Source organism: Oryctolagus cuniculus, chromosome 16 (genome assembly GCF_964237555.1).
Source record: "Oryctolagus cuniculus chromosome 16, mOryCun1.1, whole genome shotgun sequence".
In the NCBI taxonomy this organism is placed as follows: Eukaryota; Metazoa; Chordata; class Mammalia; order Lagomorpha; family Leporidae; genus Oryctolagus; species Oryctolagus cuniculus.
Window position 1 is genome coordinate 59,210,490 of NC_091447.1, and position 16,555 is coordinate 59,227,044.

Consider the following 16,555-nt stretch of genomic DNA (forward strand, 5'->3'; position numbering starts at 1 on the left):
TCGGCGGTGTGCAATCCCGGGCCCCGCTTGACGGCCTGGCCGGGGGTCAGCGGTGTTGAATCCCGGGCCCCGCTGGACGGCCTGGCCGGGGGTCAGCGGTGTTGAATCCCGGGCCCCGCTGGACGGCCTGGGCGGGGGTCAGCGGTGTGCAATCCCGGGCCCCGCTGGACGGCCTGGCCGGGGGTCAGCGGTGTGCAATCCCGGGCCCCGCTGGTCGGCCGGGGCGGGGGTCAGCGGTGTGCAATCCCGGGCCCCGCTGGACGGCCTGGCCGGGGCGGGGGTCGGCGGTGTTCAATCCCGGGCCCCCCTGGACGGCCTGGCCGGGGGTCGGCGGTGTGCAATCCCGGGCCCCCCTGGACGGCCTGGCCGGGGGTCGGCGGTGTTGAATCCCGGGCCCCGCTGGACGGCCTGGCCGGGGGTCGGCGGTGTGCAATCCCGGGGCCCTCTGGACGGCCTGGCCGGGGGTCGGCGGTGTTGAATCCCGGGCCCCGCTGGACGGCCTGGGCGGGGGTCAGCAGTGTTAATCCCGGGCCCCGCTGGACGGCCTGGCCGGGGGTCGGCGGTGTGCAATCCCGGGCCCCCCTGGACGGCCTGGCCGGGGGTCGGCGGTGTGCAATCCCGGGCCCCCCTGGACGGCCTGGCCGGGGCGGGGGTTGGCGAGTTGAATCCCGGGTCCCGCTGGACGGCCTGGGCGGGGGTCAGCGGTGTTGAATCCCGGGCCCCTCTGGACGGCCTGGCCGGGGGTCGGCGGTGTTCAATCCCGGGCCCCGCTGGACGGCCTGGGCGGGGGTCAGCGGTGTGCAATCCCGGGCCCGGCTTGACGGCCTGGCCGGGGGTCGGCGGTGTTCAATCCCGGGCCCCGCTGGACGGCCTGGCCGGGGGTCGGCGGTGTTCAATCCCGGGGCCCTCTGGACGGCCTGGCCTGGGTGGGGGTCGGCGGTGTTGAATCCCGGGCCCCGCTGGACGGCTTGGCCACTTCTGGTCCTGCGAGGCCGCGGCGATGGCCCAGGAGGGCGGGGGGGAGAAGCTCCGGCTCCAGCCTGGTGCAGCCCCGGCTGCTGTGGGCGGTGGGGCGTGAGCCAGCGGGGGGAGCCCTGTCCCCCCCCCATCTCTCCCTCCCTCTCCCTCTCTGTAACACTTTCAAGAAAGCAAATTAATCTTTTGACAAAAGGGCGACGTTTTCTTTGGTGTTGAGTTTAATTCTAATGACCCCCCCCCCAGTGTTGTAGGCAGTTCGATGTATGTGTTTATACATGTATATTAAAAGTTTACTGATTTATTTGAAAGTCGGAGTTACACAGAGAGAGAGAAAGAGGGGTCGTTCACCTGCTGGGTCACTCCTCACTGGCCGCACAGCCAGGGCTGGGCCAGGCCGAAGCCAGGAGCCAGGACTCCATCCGGGTCTCCCACGCAGGTGCAGGGGCCCATCCTCCACTGCTTTCCCAGGCCACAGCAGAGAGCAGGACCGGAAGTGGAGCAGCCGGGACTCGAACCCGCGCCCCCGTGGGATGCCGGCCTCGCAGGCCAGGCGTTCGCCCGCAGCGCCGGCGGCCCTCGATGTCTATTTTTCACACGCGCCAGCCTGCGTAGCCGGGCTCGCCCGCCGCTCCGGAAAAGCCTGTTGGAGGCCGTGCACCTGCGCCCTGTTGGCCATCGTTCTCTTAGTCGTGACTGAGCCACACTCCGCGGACACACGAGGCACCGGCCCTGCCGAGACTTCCTAAGCTGGTGCGGGGAAGCGGAATTAAAGTTTACCCGGATGCACAAAACATTGGAACTCATTCCCACGCAGTCTTGGAAAAGTCCTTGGAAAACCCAATTATTAAAAAGCTACAGGCCGCCAAATAAAGCTTGTGCCCCGCGAGGGAGGACACGCGTGCCAGCAGCAAGCACGTCCACGCGCGCGCCTGGAGCTGGGCGGAGCTCGGCAGGAGAAGCCGGAAGCGCGAGTTGTGTGCGGTTCCCATGGAAACGCGCGTCCCTGCCCGCCAGGCGGGGCGGGGCGGACCCAGGCCCCGCCCACACGCCGGGGAGAACCAATAGCTCGGCGGGAGGGCTGCTGCGCGTGCGCAGAGTGCGCCAGGAGGCCCGGCCCCGTGGAGTGGGTGGGCCTCCGGCGCGCGTGCGCCCCGCCCTCCTGCGCACGCGCTCTCCCAGCATGCTCCGGGCGCGCGGGCGGCGGGCGCGTCGGTCTGCGGGCAGCGGCTGGACCCGGAGGCGTCCGGCGGCCGCGGAGGCTCCGGCGGCTGTTGGCGGACGCGGCGGAGGAAGGGGGCCGTCGGCGCGGACCCGCCCGACATGAAGCCCCCGGCAGGTACCGGCCGCTCCCCAGACCCGGGCGTCCCCTGCTGCCCCCCGGGATCGCGGCTCCGGCCTGCGGTCGGGGCAGACTGACCCCCGCGTGCCCCCGCGGCCCGGGGCTGGGGTCGCGGCGGGAGGCCCCGCCCCCTCGCCTCGGAATGACTGAGCCGGCTTTCCAGCGCTTCATTCATTCACAAGCTTGATCAGGCGCCCCCCGCGCGAGCCGGGCCCCGGGGCGGGCTGGGGGGCCCGGGGTGGGGGTCTCCGGGAGGGGTGGTGGTCCCGGAAGGCTTCTCGGAGGCAGCGGGCCCTCGGGAAGGGCTGGGGGGGCTGGGGACTCGTGCGAGACCCTGCGCTGCGCTCCTAGGAGCGTGTTGGCGCCTCCTGGGAACCTGTCCCCCCCAGGGGTCCCCCCGGGGCCTTCGCCCACCCGTGCCGGCCAGGGCGGTCATTACCGGACGCCGATGGCTATCATTAGAGGCGCCAGGAATGCGGCCGGCCCCGCCAGGAGGAGGTTCCCACGGGCCCCCGCAGCCCCGCCGGCCTAACTTCGGGGCTCCCCTGCGCGCCCCTGTCTCGGCGCCGCCTGGGACCCCAGCCCCACCGCGCGCGCCCTGCTGAGCTCTCGGGGCCGCGTGTCCCCCGCTGCACGGGCTGAGCGGCGGAGGGGGCCCTGACCCCTCCAGCGAGCCCGGGGCTGCCCGCGCTCCCGGCTGGGGACCCCCGGCTGGGGGCCGCTGTGGGCGCCGGGGCCGGGGCGGCGCCGTCCTGGGCGCACCGCAGGGCGTGCGGCTGAGTCGCCGGCGCCCGGTGCCCCTGGGGACGCGGCCCCGCTCTGACAGCGCCTCTCGCCCCCGTGCGCAGCGTGCGCGGGCGACGGCCCGGCGGCCGCGGCTCCGAGCGCCCCGGTGGACTCGCTGCGCTGGGACCTGAGCGCGCAGCAGATCGCCGAGCTCACCAAGGCGCTGATGGCGCAGACCAAGCGCGTGTACGACCAGGTGGGCGCGCAGTCCTACGAGGACGTGTGCTACGAGAGCACGCTCAAGGCGCTGGCCGACGTGGAGGTGACCTACACAGGTGAGCCCGGCGTGGCGAGGGCGGGCCTGGGCCTGCGGCTGGGAGCGAGGGGGCCGGGCTGCCCCCAGCGAGGAGCAGGTGCAGGTGCCGGCCCCGGGCGGAGGGACCGTGCGTGCTGGGCGCCCCGTGCGTGTCGGTGGTGCCTGACGTGTGTGCAGGGTTGTGCGGCCACTGCCACTCGTTCTAGAATGTTCCGTTGCGGCCTGTCTCTGGGTTCTCCCGCTCTGTTCGCTGCCTGTCCCAGGAGCCCCGCACCGTGCGGGGGTCAGGGCTGTGTCGCATGTCGGGGGTTGTCCCCGCTCCGGCCGCTGTGCAGGGGTCGCTGCCCTCACCCCGCTGAGCTTGGCCTCCTGGTCGGAGGCGGCTCTGTTGCGACATCCGGCACCTGTAGCCACCCACGCCCTCCGTGGGCAGAGGAAGTGGCCTGGAGATCCGCGCGGGTTTTGTCTGGTTGTTTCAAAGATTTACACGTTTATCTGAAAGGCGGAGAGAGAGAGAGAGAGGGAGAGAGAGGGGGAGAGGTCTCCCATCCGCTGGGTCACTCCCCAGATGGCCGCATGGCTGGCGCTGCGCCCATCAGGAGCCAGGAGCTCCATCCGGGTCTCCCCCGCGGGTGCAGGGACCTGGGCCATCGTCCACTGCTCTCCCAGGCCACAGCAGAGCTGGGTGGGAAAGGAGCAGCCGGGACTCGAACCCGCGCCCCTGTGGCGTAGCGGCTAAAGCCCAGCCGCGGCGTCGTGCACCAGGCAGGGCAGGCGTGACTGCCGCCGAGTCCCGGCTGCCGCTGCTGTGCCGGCCCGCAGGGCCCGTGAGGGCGCAGGCGCGGGCAGGGCCTCACGCCCGTGTCGGCTCTCGCGCCCGCTGCAGTTCAGAGGAACCTCCTGGACTTCCCCCAGCACGTGTCCCCCTGCAAGGACATCCGGGCGGCCAGCACGCAGGCCGACAAGCAGCTGTCGGAGTTCGACGTGGAGATGAGCATGAGGCAGGACGTGTACCAGAGAATCGTGTGGCTGCGGGTGAGGGGGCGTGTGGCTGCGGGGGGGGGGCGAGGCCCCAGGACCGTGTGGCTGCGGGGGGGGGGAGGCCCCAGGACCGTGTGGCTGTGGGGGGGGCGTGTGGCTGCGGGAGGGGGAGGGAGGACCTAGGACCGTGTGGCTGCGGGGGGTGGGGGAGGCCCCAGGACTGTGTGGCTGCGGGTGGGGGGGGGGACCCAGGACCGTGTGGCTGTGGGGGGGGACCCAGGACCGTGTGGCTGCGGGTGAGGGCGGGGGCTTCCTCCTGGTGGGTCTGCAGAGGTCGCTTGCCCTCTCCTTTCCGGGTTTATGTCTTTATTGGGCAGCCGGGGCGGCCGGGGCTCGGCTGGGCGGGAGCCGGGAGCCCCGAGCTCTGTCTGGGTCCCCAGAGGGTGACGGGGCCCCCCAGTCCTCAGCCCTCACCGGCCCCTCCCAGGCAGGCAGGTTAGCAGGGGCTGGGTTGGACCCCACGCTCTGACACGGGTGCCCATGGAGCTTAACCTGCTGTGCCGCCACCGGCCCCCCCAGCCGCCGGAGAGTGACCGAGACCGACGGGGGGGCCACGCTGGGCCTGCTGGGGGCTCACACACACTGGGGGGCCTGGGCTCTGGGGGCTCTCACACACACTGGGGGGCTCTGGGGGCTCTCACACAATGGGGGGACCCTGGGCTCTGGGGGCTCTCACACTGGGGGGGGCCTGGGCTCTGGGGGCTCTCACACTGGGGGGCTCTGGGGGCTCTCACACACACTGGGGGGCCCTGGGCTCTGGGGGCTGTCACACTGGGGGGGGCCCTGGGCTCTGGGGCTCTCACACACACTGGGGGGCTCTCACACTGGGGGGGCCTGGGCTCTGGGGGCTTTCACACTGGGGGGCTCTGGGGGCTCTCACACACACTGGGGGGCTTTCACATTGGGGGTTCCTGGGGGCTTTCACACACACATGTGCTGTGGATGGTGAGAGGAGCCCAGTGACACGCGGGGGAGGGTGGCCCCCGTCAGCCCCGGCCTCCCCAGTGGGTCAGCGCCATGGGGCCTTGGCTGTGACTGGCAGTAGGGGGCCCGGACGCGTCTCCCTCACCCCTCCTGTCCCGTGGGCCCCAGGCGTCCGAGTGCCGGCTTTGGGTCCCTGGTGGGTGGGCTGTGGCCCGGGGCACAGCAGGGTGAGGCCGCCAGAGACGCCCCATGTGAGCGCGGGTTCCGATCCGCCCCGGGAGGCCGCAGAAGACGGCCCGAGTGCTGGGCCCTGCCGGCCATGGGGAGGCCGGACGGAGCTCAGCCCTGGCCATGTGGCCACTGCGGGGTGAACCAGCGGATGGAAGACCTCTGTCCCTCTCTCTGACTCTGCTTCGCTGGTGGATACTTTTTTTTTTTTTTTTTTTTTGAAAGATTCGCTTGTTTGAAAGGCAGTTACGGCGGGGAGGGAGCAGCTTCACCCGCCGCGCCACACGCTGGCCTGGCAGGTTTCAGGAAAGAAACCACCAGTTCTTATTTACGTATTTGACTTATTTGGGAGTCAGAGAGACCAAGTTCCCGCTGCTGGTTCCCTGCCCAGACGCCCTCCCCAGTGGGCGCTGGGAGCCGGGGCCGCCCACGTCCCCGCGCGGTGCCGGCTCAGCCCCCGCGCCTCTCTGCCTCCCAGCGCATCGGCAGGAAGCGCGCGCGGGAGCGGAGCCGGGACCCCCGGGAGACCCCGGGAGCCCCCTTCTTAAAGACCGATTCGCAGGGGAGGGACAGACCTCCCACCCCAAATACCTGGTCCCCAGCGCTCCTCCAGTCCCGCACCTGCGCACAGCCAGAGGGACCCGTGCCCCGCCCCTCGCGCCCGCCCCTCCTCGCCCGGGGCGCCCTGGGCAGCCGCGTGGGGGTGCGCCCTGAACGGCGCCCGCCGGCTCACCAGCCCTCCGCGTCGCCGCAGGAGAAGGTCCCCGAGGGCTCGCTGCGGCCGGAGGCGGCGCGCTACCTGGAGCGGCTCATCAAGCTGGGCCGGAGGAACGGGCTGCACCTGCCCGAGGACACCCAGGAAGTGAGTGTGCGCTCCCGGCCTGCCTCGGGGCCCCCACCCCCTCCTCCGTCCGCACGGCTTCCGGCGGGGGCTGCGGAGGGTCACCGCGTCCCTGGGGCCCGCGCGGTGCGTGGCGGTCTGCGTGTTTGCTCCTCTCTCCCTGGGGCCTGCCTGCGCGGGGCCCGGCCAGTGTGCAGCCAGGCCCGTGACAGCGTCCACCCCATGGGCTGCTGGGGACACTGCCCGTGTCCTCTCCCTCTGCACGGCCCTCGTGAGCCCTGCGGGGCCCTGGTCCCAGTGGTGGGTGGCACGGCCCCTCCCGGAGCCCCCCCTGGCAGGCCCCGCCCATGCCGTTCTGTGGGAGGAGCGGAGGGACGGACCGGCTGCGGTGGGCGGAGTCAGCCGGCAGTGCTGGGACAGGGCGGGGGCGGGGGCGCCTCCTTTCACCTGTCCCTGGGCCAGCGCGGAGGCCTGGGGGTCGCCCGTGGGTGGAGCTGGGGTGTGGAGTGCGGGTGTTGGGAAGCCGAGGCTGGGTGTGGCGCACTGGCCGGCGGCGCTCCCCGCCCCGGAGGCTGGAACGTGCCCTGAGCTCCGAGTGGTTCCCGTGGGAAGCAGCAGCGGGGCGGGCGGGCGGGCAGGATCTGCCGGCTGCTGGGGTCGCTTCCCAGCTCCGGGCCCTGCGGCCCCAGGTTGTCTGCCTGCCTGGTGATTGGGGCGGGCTTCCTGCGGCCCCCAGGGGAGGTGGGCGCCAGCTAGGGGGGGACGGGGGTGTAGGCAGAAGCAGCGTCGCCACCCCGTGTCTACGCCCCAGGGCTCAGCAGGGCCCCAGCTGTCGAACCCGAGGGACAGGTGCAGTCCAGGGCCCCTGGGCAGCTGCTGTGGGACCTGGCGCGGAGGCCGTGCAGGTCGGGTTGGTGCCCCCCGCCCCGCAGCCCAGGAGCGGTGACGTTTGTCACTGAAGCCACCTTGGGGGTGGGAGTGGGGGTGCCCACGCCCTGGGATCCGCTACTGAGCCCACGTGCATCTCTTTTTTATTTCTGTAAAGATTTATTTATTTGAAAGAATTACACAGAGGAGAGGCACAGAGAGAGAGGTCTTTATCCGCTGGGTCACTCTCCAGATGGCCACAACGGCCGGAGCTGTGCTGACCAGGAGCCAGGAGCTCCATCCGGGTCTCCCACGCGGGTGCAGGGGCCCAGGACTTGGGCCATCGTCCACTGCTCTCCCAGGCCACAGCAGAGAGCTGGACCAGAAGTGGAGCAGCCGGGACTCGAACCCCTGCCCATGTGGGATGCGGCCCTGCAGGCAGCGGCCTCACCCGCTGCGCCAGCGCCGGCCCCGCCCCCATTTCTCTTTGAGATGCTTTGTGTTGCGCACGCTCGGCACGTGTGGCCTTGGAGAATGAGAGTGAGTCGCTCACTCGAGAAGCAGAGAGAAAGCCGAGAAGCAGAGAGAAAGCCGGGGCCTGCCGTCCACTGCTCCCCGCTCGGGAGCCGCAGCTCCGCCCGGGTCCCAGTGGGAGTGCCCGGGCCCGGCCCCGCCGCCTCCCGGGGTCCCGGAGCTGCCCGCAGGCCGGCGTCTGGCTGTGAGCGTCCCCCCGAGGCCAGCGCCTGCCCCCTGCTCCCGGGTTTCAGCTCCGTCAGGTGCAGGATGCCGGTTTACGGAGAGTCCGGGCGGCTGGCCGGGGCCCTCCCGGCGGAGGACGGAGGACACGGCCCGGGGCTGCCCAGGCCCTGGCTCGAGGGCAGCAGGCTCCTGGGCGTCAGCTTCCCGTGTGGATCGGGCTTTCCCTCCCGCATTCCTGGTGCAGCTCGGTGGGCCCTGCCCCCTGCCCGCGCCCGGGAGCGGAGTCGCCCCCGCCGAGGGGCCTCGCCTCACTGCCCCTCCCCCCAGAAAATCAAGAGCATCAAGAAGAAGCTGAGCCTGCTGTGCATCGACTTCAACAAGAACCTGAACGAGGACACGGCCTTCCTGCCCTTCACCCGCGAGGAGCTGGGTGCGCCGAGGCGGGGGCGGGGCCCGGGAGGGGGCGGGGCCGGCGCTGAGGCGGGGGCGGGGCCCGGGAGAGGGGCGGGGGAGGGGCGGGGGCGGGGCCCGAGAGAGAGGAGGGGGCGGTGCGCCGTGGGCCTGGGCTTGGGTCACCTCCAGTAGCGCGGAAGCACGCTCGGTCCTGGGGAGCCCGCGCCTCCGCTCCCCCATGGCCGTTTTGCCTTCTGCCGTCCCCGTGTTTCCCGGGAGGCTCCCTGCGAGCCCGCGTGCGGCGCCCCCCGGCGCCCCTTGACCCGCGGGCGCGTCCCGCAGGCGGGCTCCCCGAGGACTTCCTGAGCTCCCTGGAGAAGACGGAGGACGGGCGGCTGAAGGTCACGCTCAAGTACCCGCACTACTTCCCCCTGCTGAAGAAGTGCCACGTGCCCGAGACCCGCAGGAAGGTGGAGGCCGCCTTCAACTGCCGCTGCAAGGAGGTGCGCGCGGCCCCGCCCCAGCCCGCTGCCCCGCCCCGAGCCCGTGTCCCCGCCCCCGATGCTCCGCCCTGAGCTCGCTGCCCCGCCCCGCTGCCCCCACCCCTGCTGCCCCGCCCTGAGCCCTGTCCCCGCCCCCGATGCCCTGCCCTGAGCCCTGGCCGTGTCCCCGCCCCCGATGCCCTGCCCTGAGCCCTGGCCGTGTCCCCGCCCCCGATGCTCCGCGCTGAGCTCGCTGCCCCGCCCCGAGCCCTGTCCCCGCCCCTGCTGCCCCGCCCCGAGCCCGTGTCCCCGCCCCCGGTGCTCCGCCCTGAGCCCTGGCCCCGCCCTGAGCCCTGGCCCCACCCCCGCTGCCCCGCCCGAGCCCGTGTCCCCGCCCCCGGTGCTCCGCCCTGAGCCCTGGCCCCGCCCCCGATGCTCCGCCCTGAGCCCGTGTCCCCGAGCCCCTGTCCGGCTGCCTGTCTCGTCCACACCCCCCACCCTGCCTCAGCTGCCGTCTCAGAGTGGCCCTGAGATGCGCTGAGGCGGGGCGGGGTCCGTTCCCACCCCCACCCCACGGAGCCACCGTGAGCACCGCACAGTCGAGGGCCCCGGTCCCCCCACTACATGCGCGGTGCTGCTGGCCGGGGACGGGGCGGTGCCCGGGGCCACTGTCGCTGGGGACGTGTCCCCGAGCCCCTCAGCGGGCGGGCAGGCCGCGGCGCCGCGCAGTCCGCGTCCTCGGCCGTCAGGCCCGCTCTGGCTCCCCGGCCTGAGGCAGGGAAGGGGTGTGCTGAGGCCCGTGTCCACAGGGGCTCGGCCGGCAGGGTGGGCGCTGCTGCCCTTCAGCCCGAGGGGCTTTCCCGGGCCCTCGGGGTGGGGCAGGTTCTGTTCCGCACGCCTGCGTCGTGGAAGCCCGAGTCAGGCTCTGAGGGGGGCTGTGTGTGGGCCGGGGGCGCCCCCGACGGGGACCAGACCCACGCACAGCAGCGGGGCCTCAGCGATCCTTGGGGGCCCAGGCCACACTGCCCCCCGCGGGCCGCCGCCCTCAGCACCCTCCTTCCTGGTGCTGTCCGCGGCGGGCGGTGCCCAGTGGGGGGGGGGGGCGGTGGGCGTGGGGCGGCCTGGGGGCAGGGGGCGCGGCCCGGGCTGACGCGGTATGCTCGCGCAGGAGAACTGTGCCATCCTGAAGGAGCTGGTGGCCCTGCGCGCGCAGAAGTCCAGGCTGCTGGGGTTCCGCACGCACGCCGACTACGTCCTGGAGATGAACATGGCCAAGACCAGCCAGACGGTGGCCGCCTTCCTAGGTAGCCCCTCCGCGGGGCCCCCAGGGCTGCGGGGGGCTCTGGCCCCTCGGGACGGCTCCCTCTCCTGGCGGGCCTGGCGGGACGTAATTCAGAGTCACGCATCGCAGGTCCCCGGGGCTGCTGGGAGGGGCGGGGGAGGGGGGCGAAGGGGCCCCGGGGCTGCTGGGAGGGGCGGGGCGGAGGGGTCCTGGGCTGCTGGGAGGTGGGGGCGGAGGGGCCCGTCCCCGGGGCTGCTGGGAGGCGCGGGCGCCCGCCTGCCCGGGCGCCCGGTGAGCCCGCCTGGGCCCGTGCGGCCTGCCCTCTCCCGCAGACGAGCTGGCGCGGAAGCTGAAGCCCCTGGGCGAGCAGGAGCGCGCGGCCATCCTGGAGCTGAAGGAGGCCGAGTGCGCGCGGCGCGGGCTGCCCTTCGACGGCTGCATCCACGCCTGGGACATGCGCTACTACATGAACCAGGTGGAGGAGACGCGCTACCGCGTGGACCAGAACCTGCTCAAGGAGTACTTCCCGGTGCAGGTGGTCACGCAGGGGCTGCTGGGCATCTACCAGGAGCTGCTGGGGCTGCGCTTCCGCCTGGAGGAGGGCGCGGCCGCCTGGCACGAGGACGTGCAGCTCTACTCCGTACGCGACGCCGCGTCTGGCGAGCTCGTGGGCAAGTTCTACCTGGACCTCTACCCCAGGTGGGCGGGGCCGCCGGCTGCGCGCGAGGGCGGGGCTCGTGAGTGGGCGGGGCGCGGAGGCCTGTCCAGGGCCCGGTCGGCGCTCCAGGGATGACCCCCCCCCGCGCCGCCCGCCCCCAGGGAAGGCAAGTACGGGCACGCGGCCTGCTTCGGCCTGCAGCCGGGCTGCCTGCGGCCGGACGGGAGCAGGCAGATCGCCATCGCGGCCATGGTGGCCAACTTCACCAAGCCCACGCCGGACGCCCCGTCGCTGCTGCAGCACGGCGAGGTGGAGACCTGCTTCCACGAGTTCGGGCACGTGATGCACCAGCTCTGCTCGCAGGTGGGCCCCGCCCCCTGCGGGCCCCGCCCCGTCGTCCCCCTGCCCGTGGGCCCCGCCCACCCTGCGGCCCCGCCCACCCTGCGGCCCCGCCCCGTGGTCCCCCCTTCTCCCTGGCTGGCACGCAGGGGTCCTCCCCGCGGCCCCTGGCGCGGCCCTGCGTCTGTGCGCTGGTCTCGCCCAAGGACGCCGAGTGCCCTCAGGACCCTACTGCCCCAGGTTACTTCTCAGCTTCTCCGCACGGTCACCTGCGGCAATGGGGGCTCAGACCGCAGCTGCGGACTTGGGGGGCCGGTCCAGCTGCCGCAGAGCCGGGGAGCGGGCATGAGAGCGAGGGACGCGGCTGCGGAGAACAGCCCAGCCCAGAGCCCCAGCCCCGGGGGAGTGGCCGAGCCGGTCTCCCGGGGCCACCGCAGGGGGCACCCGCCGAGCCGGGTCGGCCTCAGCTCGACCTGTCTTTGCCTCTCGTGGGTTCTCGATGGCCCAGCCGGGCCTCACACGGGTGTCTGAGCCCCCAGCCCCACGTCTGTGCCCCGGGACGCCCGCTGTCCAGCGCACACACGGGGACGTGTCCCCACCCGTGCCCAGCGTGTCACCTGCCTGGGGAGCGGGCCGGGGGCCGGGGCGGTGGAGCGCGTCCCAGCCCTGCCGCCCCGCAGGCCGAGTTCGCCATGTTCAGCGGGACCCACGTGGAGCGCGACTTCGTGGAGGCGCCGTCGCAGATGCTGGAGAACTGGGTGTGGGAGGAGGAGCCGCTGCGACGCATGTCCCAGCACTACCGCACGGGCGACGCCCTGCCCCCCGAGCTGCTGGACAAGCTCATCAGGTCCCGGCAGGCCAACACCGGTGCGCGGGGGGCGGGGCCCGGGGAGCGGGGGGCGCGGCCCGGGGCGGCGGGGGCGGGGCGCCAGGCCAGCCCGCTCTCCCTCCTCCCCCAGGGCTCTTCAACCTGCGCCAGATCGTGCTCGCCAAGGTGGACCAGGCCCTGCACACGCAGACGGACGCGGACCCGGCTGAGGAGTACGCGCGGCTCTGCCAGGAGATCCTGGGGGTGCCCGCCACGCCAGGTGGGCGCGGGGCGCGGGGCCTCAGCCGTGCCGGGAGCTCGGGGGCGCGGGCCTCGGCCGTGCCGGGAGCTCGGGGTGCGGGCCTCGGCCGTGCCGGGAGCTCGGGGGTGCGGGGCACGGGTTTCGGCCGTCCCGGGAGCTCGGGGGTGCGGGCCTCGGCTGTCCCGGGAGCTCGGGGGTGCGGACCTCGGCCGTCCCGGGAGCTCGGGGGCGCGGGGTGCGGGCCTCGGCCGTGCCGGGAGCTCGGGGGCGCGGGCCTCGGCCGTGCCGGGAGCTCGGGGGCGCAGCCTCGGCCGTGCCGGGAGCTCGGGGGCGCGGGGTGCGGGCCTCGGCCGTCCCGGGAGCTCGGGGGCGCGGGATGTGGGCTTCGGCCGTCCCGGGAGCTCGGGGGTGCGGGCCTCGGCCGTCCCGGGAACTAGGGGGTGCGGGCCTCGGCCGTCCCGGGAACTAGGGGGTGCGGGCCTCGGCCGTGCCGGGAGCTCGGGGGTGCGGGGCACGGGTTTCGGCCGTCCCGGGAGCTCGGGGGTGCGGGCCTCGGGGCCTCGGCCGTGTCCGGGCGTGGGGCGTCCCAGCCGGCCTCCCGTGTCTCAGCGCAGCGTGACGGCGGTCTCCGCGCTGCCGCCGCCCTCCCCGGTGCTCGGTTTAGGCAGCAGCGGTGACCCTGCGCGCACGTCGGGGGGGCGCGGCTGTCAGCCAGGGCGGCTCCCCGCGCGGCCTGGGCGGGGCCAGACACCACTGCGCGCCTCCCATGCCCAGCGTCCGCCGGCCGCCGCCTGTCCGTCTCCCGGCTCTGGCGTGGGGCTCCGGAGCCCCTGGTTCTCTCGGCCCCAGAGCGTGCCCTGCTCTGCAAAAACCGGAGAAAACGCAGAGGGGACGCGCGACTGCAGACCCTCGGGGAGTGCGCGTGCCGGTGTGCGCCTGCGCATAGCTCCTCTTGGTCCCCAGCCCCTCCCTCGGGCGCGGGAGACGGCGCCCGCCGTGCGCCCGGGTCTCCTCCTGCCGGGCCTGGTCTCCGGGCCTGAGCTTGTCTGCGTCCGTCTGTCCCAGGCACCAACATGCCCGCGACCTTCGGCCACCTGGCGGGAGGCTACGACGCGCAGTACTACGGCTACCTGTGGAGCGAGGTGTACTCCATGGACATGTTCCACACGCGCTTCAAGCAGGAGGGCGTGCTCAATGCCCAGGTGGGGGCGGGGCGCGCAGAGTGCCCGGGTGGGGGCGGGCCGCGCTGAGTGCCCGGGCAGGGGCGGGGTGCGCTGAGTGCCCGGGTGGGGGGCGGGGCGCGCAGAGTGCCCGGATGGGGGAGGGCCGCGCTGAGTGCCCGGATGGGGGAGGGCCGCGCTGAGTTCCCCGGGTGGGGGCGGGACCGCGCTGAGTGCCCGGGTGGGGGCGGGGCGCGCAGAGTGCCCGGGTGGGGGCGGGGTGCGCTGTGCCCGGGTGGGGGTGGGGCCGCGCTGAGGGCCCAGGCGCCAGGCTCTGCAAGGGCTCCACCCCTTCCCGGGGCGCCTGCGCTCAGCCTTGGGCCCTGGCCGGCCTTCCCTCCCCGTCCTGCCGACGCCCCGCCCCCGTGCCCGCCCGGCTCCGCCCCCGCCGGCCCCTGCTCAGCCCGCCCCCGTGCCCGTCCTCCACCTGCCCCCTCTGCTCCCGCGCCGTGCCCGTCCTCCGCCTGTCCCCCTGTGCCCGTGCCCGGCTCCGCCCCCGCCGGCCCCTGCTCAGCCCGCCCCCCCGCCCGCAGGTGGGCATGCACTACCGGAGCTGCATCCTGAGGCCGGGCGGCTCCGAGGACGCCAGCGCCATGCTGAAGCTCTTCCTGGGCCGCGACCCCAAGCAGGACGCCTTCCTCCTGAGCAAGGGGCTGTGCGTGGAGGCCGGCGAGGCCCCCGCCTGCTGACGCCCGCCCCGCGGCCGCCGCCGCCCTGGTGCCTTAGCCGCTGGCCGGGGGGCGGCGCCTGCGCAGCGCAGCCCCCCTCGCACTGCCACGCCCGGGGCCTGGCCGGGGCTGCGCGGTCCCCGGGGGGAGCTGGGCCTCCCTGGGGAACCCCGTTCTCAGGGTGGTTCTTGCGACGCGGATATTAAATGTTGTGGACGGAAGCCCAGGCGCCCGGCCGTTCTTGCCCCGCGCGCTCGCAGGGCCGTGGGTCACGTGGCTGGCGCCAGCCCAGCCCTCGGGGTCGGTCCTGCCCGGGACCCTGCGCGCTCGGCCCCTGGTGTGGGGAAGCGGGGGGCTGGGGTCTCTCCCCGAACGTTCCACCCCTCCCCTGCAGGTGGGGGCAGCCCCCAGTGACCCCAGCCCCGATGGGCCGGCCGCCGGCGTCCACTGGAAGCCCAGCTCACGCTGGCCTGGCCAGAGCCTGGGGGTCTCGATCCCGGGGGAGCAGCCAGGAGAGAGGTGGGCTGCGGCCCGGGGACACCTGCCCGCTGGGTCCTGGGGGGCAGCGTCCCTGTCCGAAGTCCCTCTGGGCCTCGTGGGCGGGGCCCCTGACGGGCAGGTGGTCCCCGCCCTCGTCCACGGCCGCCAGCACCTGGGCCGCCCTGTCGTCCAGGGCCACTGCCCCGAGGCCTGGCGGGCCCGCTGGCGCCGCCCTGCCCTCCGCCCTGTGCCTCGCCCCTCCCACCCCGTCTCCACGCCCAGCCCCGCTGGCTGTGGATGGGCCGTTGGGTCCGGCTCGGTCTCCAGTGCCCGCTTCTGTGGCTTTAAACTGGGCCCGGGGCCGAGTGCCCTCCCGGGGGAGCCCCAGGGGGCCACGGCGCTCGCCGCCGCCGCCCACGTACCCCACGCCTCCGCAGGCCCCGTCAGCGGGTCGGACGCTCCCCAGGCCCGGAAGGGGTAAGTGCGGACGTCCTCACCAACCCGAGTGGGTTCAGATCGCCTACGCCACGCGTGTGCGGCGTCTGGGCGTACGCATGCGCACTCAGCCAGCAGCACACCCCTCCCTGCCTGGCCCCCGCCCTTCTCACTAGAGATCCGTTTTCTTTCTCTCTTTATTTGAAAAAAAAAAAAAAAAAAAAGTCTTGGTTTGTTTTCTGAACGGCAGAGCGAGCGTCCACTCGCTGGTCCACTCCTCAGATGCCCACGGCAGCCGGGGCTGGGCCGGGCTGACAGCCGGACCCTGAACTCTATCCATGTCCCCAACGTGGACGTCCAGGGCCCGGGCCCTGAGCCATCGCCGCTCCTCCAGGGCGCGCGCGAGCAGGGAGCCCAGTGGAGCCCACAGGGCAGCCCCGCCCACCCAGAGCAGCCACGCCCACAGAGGGCAGCTCCGCCCACCCATAGCTGCCCCGCCCACAGAGGGCAGCCCGCTCCTGCGCCCCAGGGGTCCCGCCTCTCCGGGGGACGGCTGCTCCCCACGGGCCCTGCAGGTGAGGGAGGCGCAAGTCGCCCCGGCTCCCGGGCGGGTGGACAGGACCGCCCGTGCAGCACCCCTGCCGTCAGCCACGCCGTGTCTGTGGCTCCAGGACCCCACGCGTGTGGGCGGGGCGCGGCGTCAGAGCCTGGCCCTGTTCCTAGCTGTGTAGAGCTCCGTGCGCGCGCCCAGGGGCAGCAGCCCGCAGTTCCGGGCGCGCCCAGCAGGCGGCAGCCCTCACCCTGGCGTTGCCCCCGGAGCTTCCCGCACCGGCGACAGGTGTGCCGACCTCTTAGGCCCCTTCTGGAGAAATGCACGTGGCCTTTAACTAATTAATCGATTTAGGAGGCAGGGACACGGAGGTGGGGGCTCCCGTCGGCTGGTTCATGCCTCAGGGCTCACAGCAGCCTGGCCTGGGTCAGGACAGAGCCCGCGGCCCCGACCATCCAGGTCTCCCACGGGGGTGACGGGACCCTAGCGCAGCCCGCACTGCTGCCTCTCGGGGTCTCCCGGGTACAGGCTAAGCACTCACCCCCTCCCAAACCCAGGGTCAGCTCCAGATACCTGGGTCATGGGTCGTCGTCCACTGCTGTCCCGGGTGCATCAGCAGGGACTCAAACCGGCGCTCCTGGGCGATGCTGGCACAGCAGGCGGCGGCTCCCCCACTGGGGGCCTCCTGTGGGCCGGCGCTGACAGTGCCCAGGTCAGGCTGCGGTGCCTGGAGCCCGGCCCCGGCTGATGCACCTGGGAGGCAGCGATGGCTCCACGCTGGTCCCTGCACCCGCGCGGGAGACCCGGATGGAGCTGCTGGCTCCCGGCTTCAGATCAGCCCAGATCTGGCCGTTATGGCCATTTGGGGGGTGAACCAGCAGATGAAAGACCTCTCTCTCTTTCTCTCTAACTCTGACTTTCAAATGAAAAAAAAAAAATGAAACAGAGTGATGAGAGGTCTCCCATCCACTGGTTCCCTCCCTAAATGCACACAGCATTAGGGCTGGGCCAGGCGGAAG

The 16,555-nt window shown here is 73.3% G+C and overlaps 1 protein-coding gene across 2 annotated transcripts; it reads left to right on the forward strand.

Moving 5' to 3' along the window:
- Positions 1-2,154: 2,154 nt before the first annotated feature.
- Positions 2,155-14,292, forward strand: THOP1 (thimet oligopeptidase 1). 2 transcript variants are annotated; one of them, XM_070058585.1, is made up of 14 exons: positions 2,155-2,314; positions 3,166-3,378; positions 4,246-4,394; positions 6,307-6,414; positions 8,287-8,389; positions 8,695-8,855; positions 10,003-10,138; positions 10,449-10,591; positions 10,685-10,815; positions 10,936-11,137; positions 11,794-11,980; positions 12,073-12,201; positions 13,249-13,385; positions 13,937-14,292. In XM_070058585.1, exons 1-14 carry the CDS (start codon positions 2,299-2,301, stop codon positions 14,090-14,092), a joined length of 1,971 nt encoding a protein of 656 aa, XP_069914686.1. In that variant the 5' UTR covers positions 2,155-2,298; the 3' UTR covers positions 14,093-14,292. The 2 variants fall into 2 exon arrangements, with proteins under 2 accessions (XP_069914686.1, XP_069914685.1); XM_070058584.1 differs by having other exon boundaries at positions 10,449-10,815.
- The last annotated feature ends 2,263 nt before the right edge of the window (positions 14,293-16,555 follow it).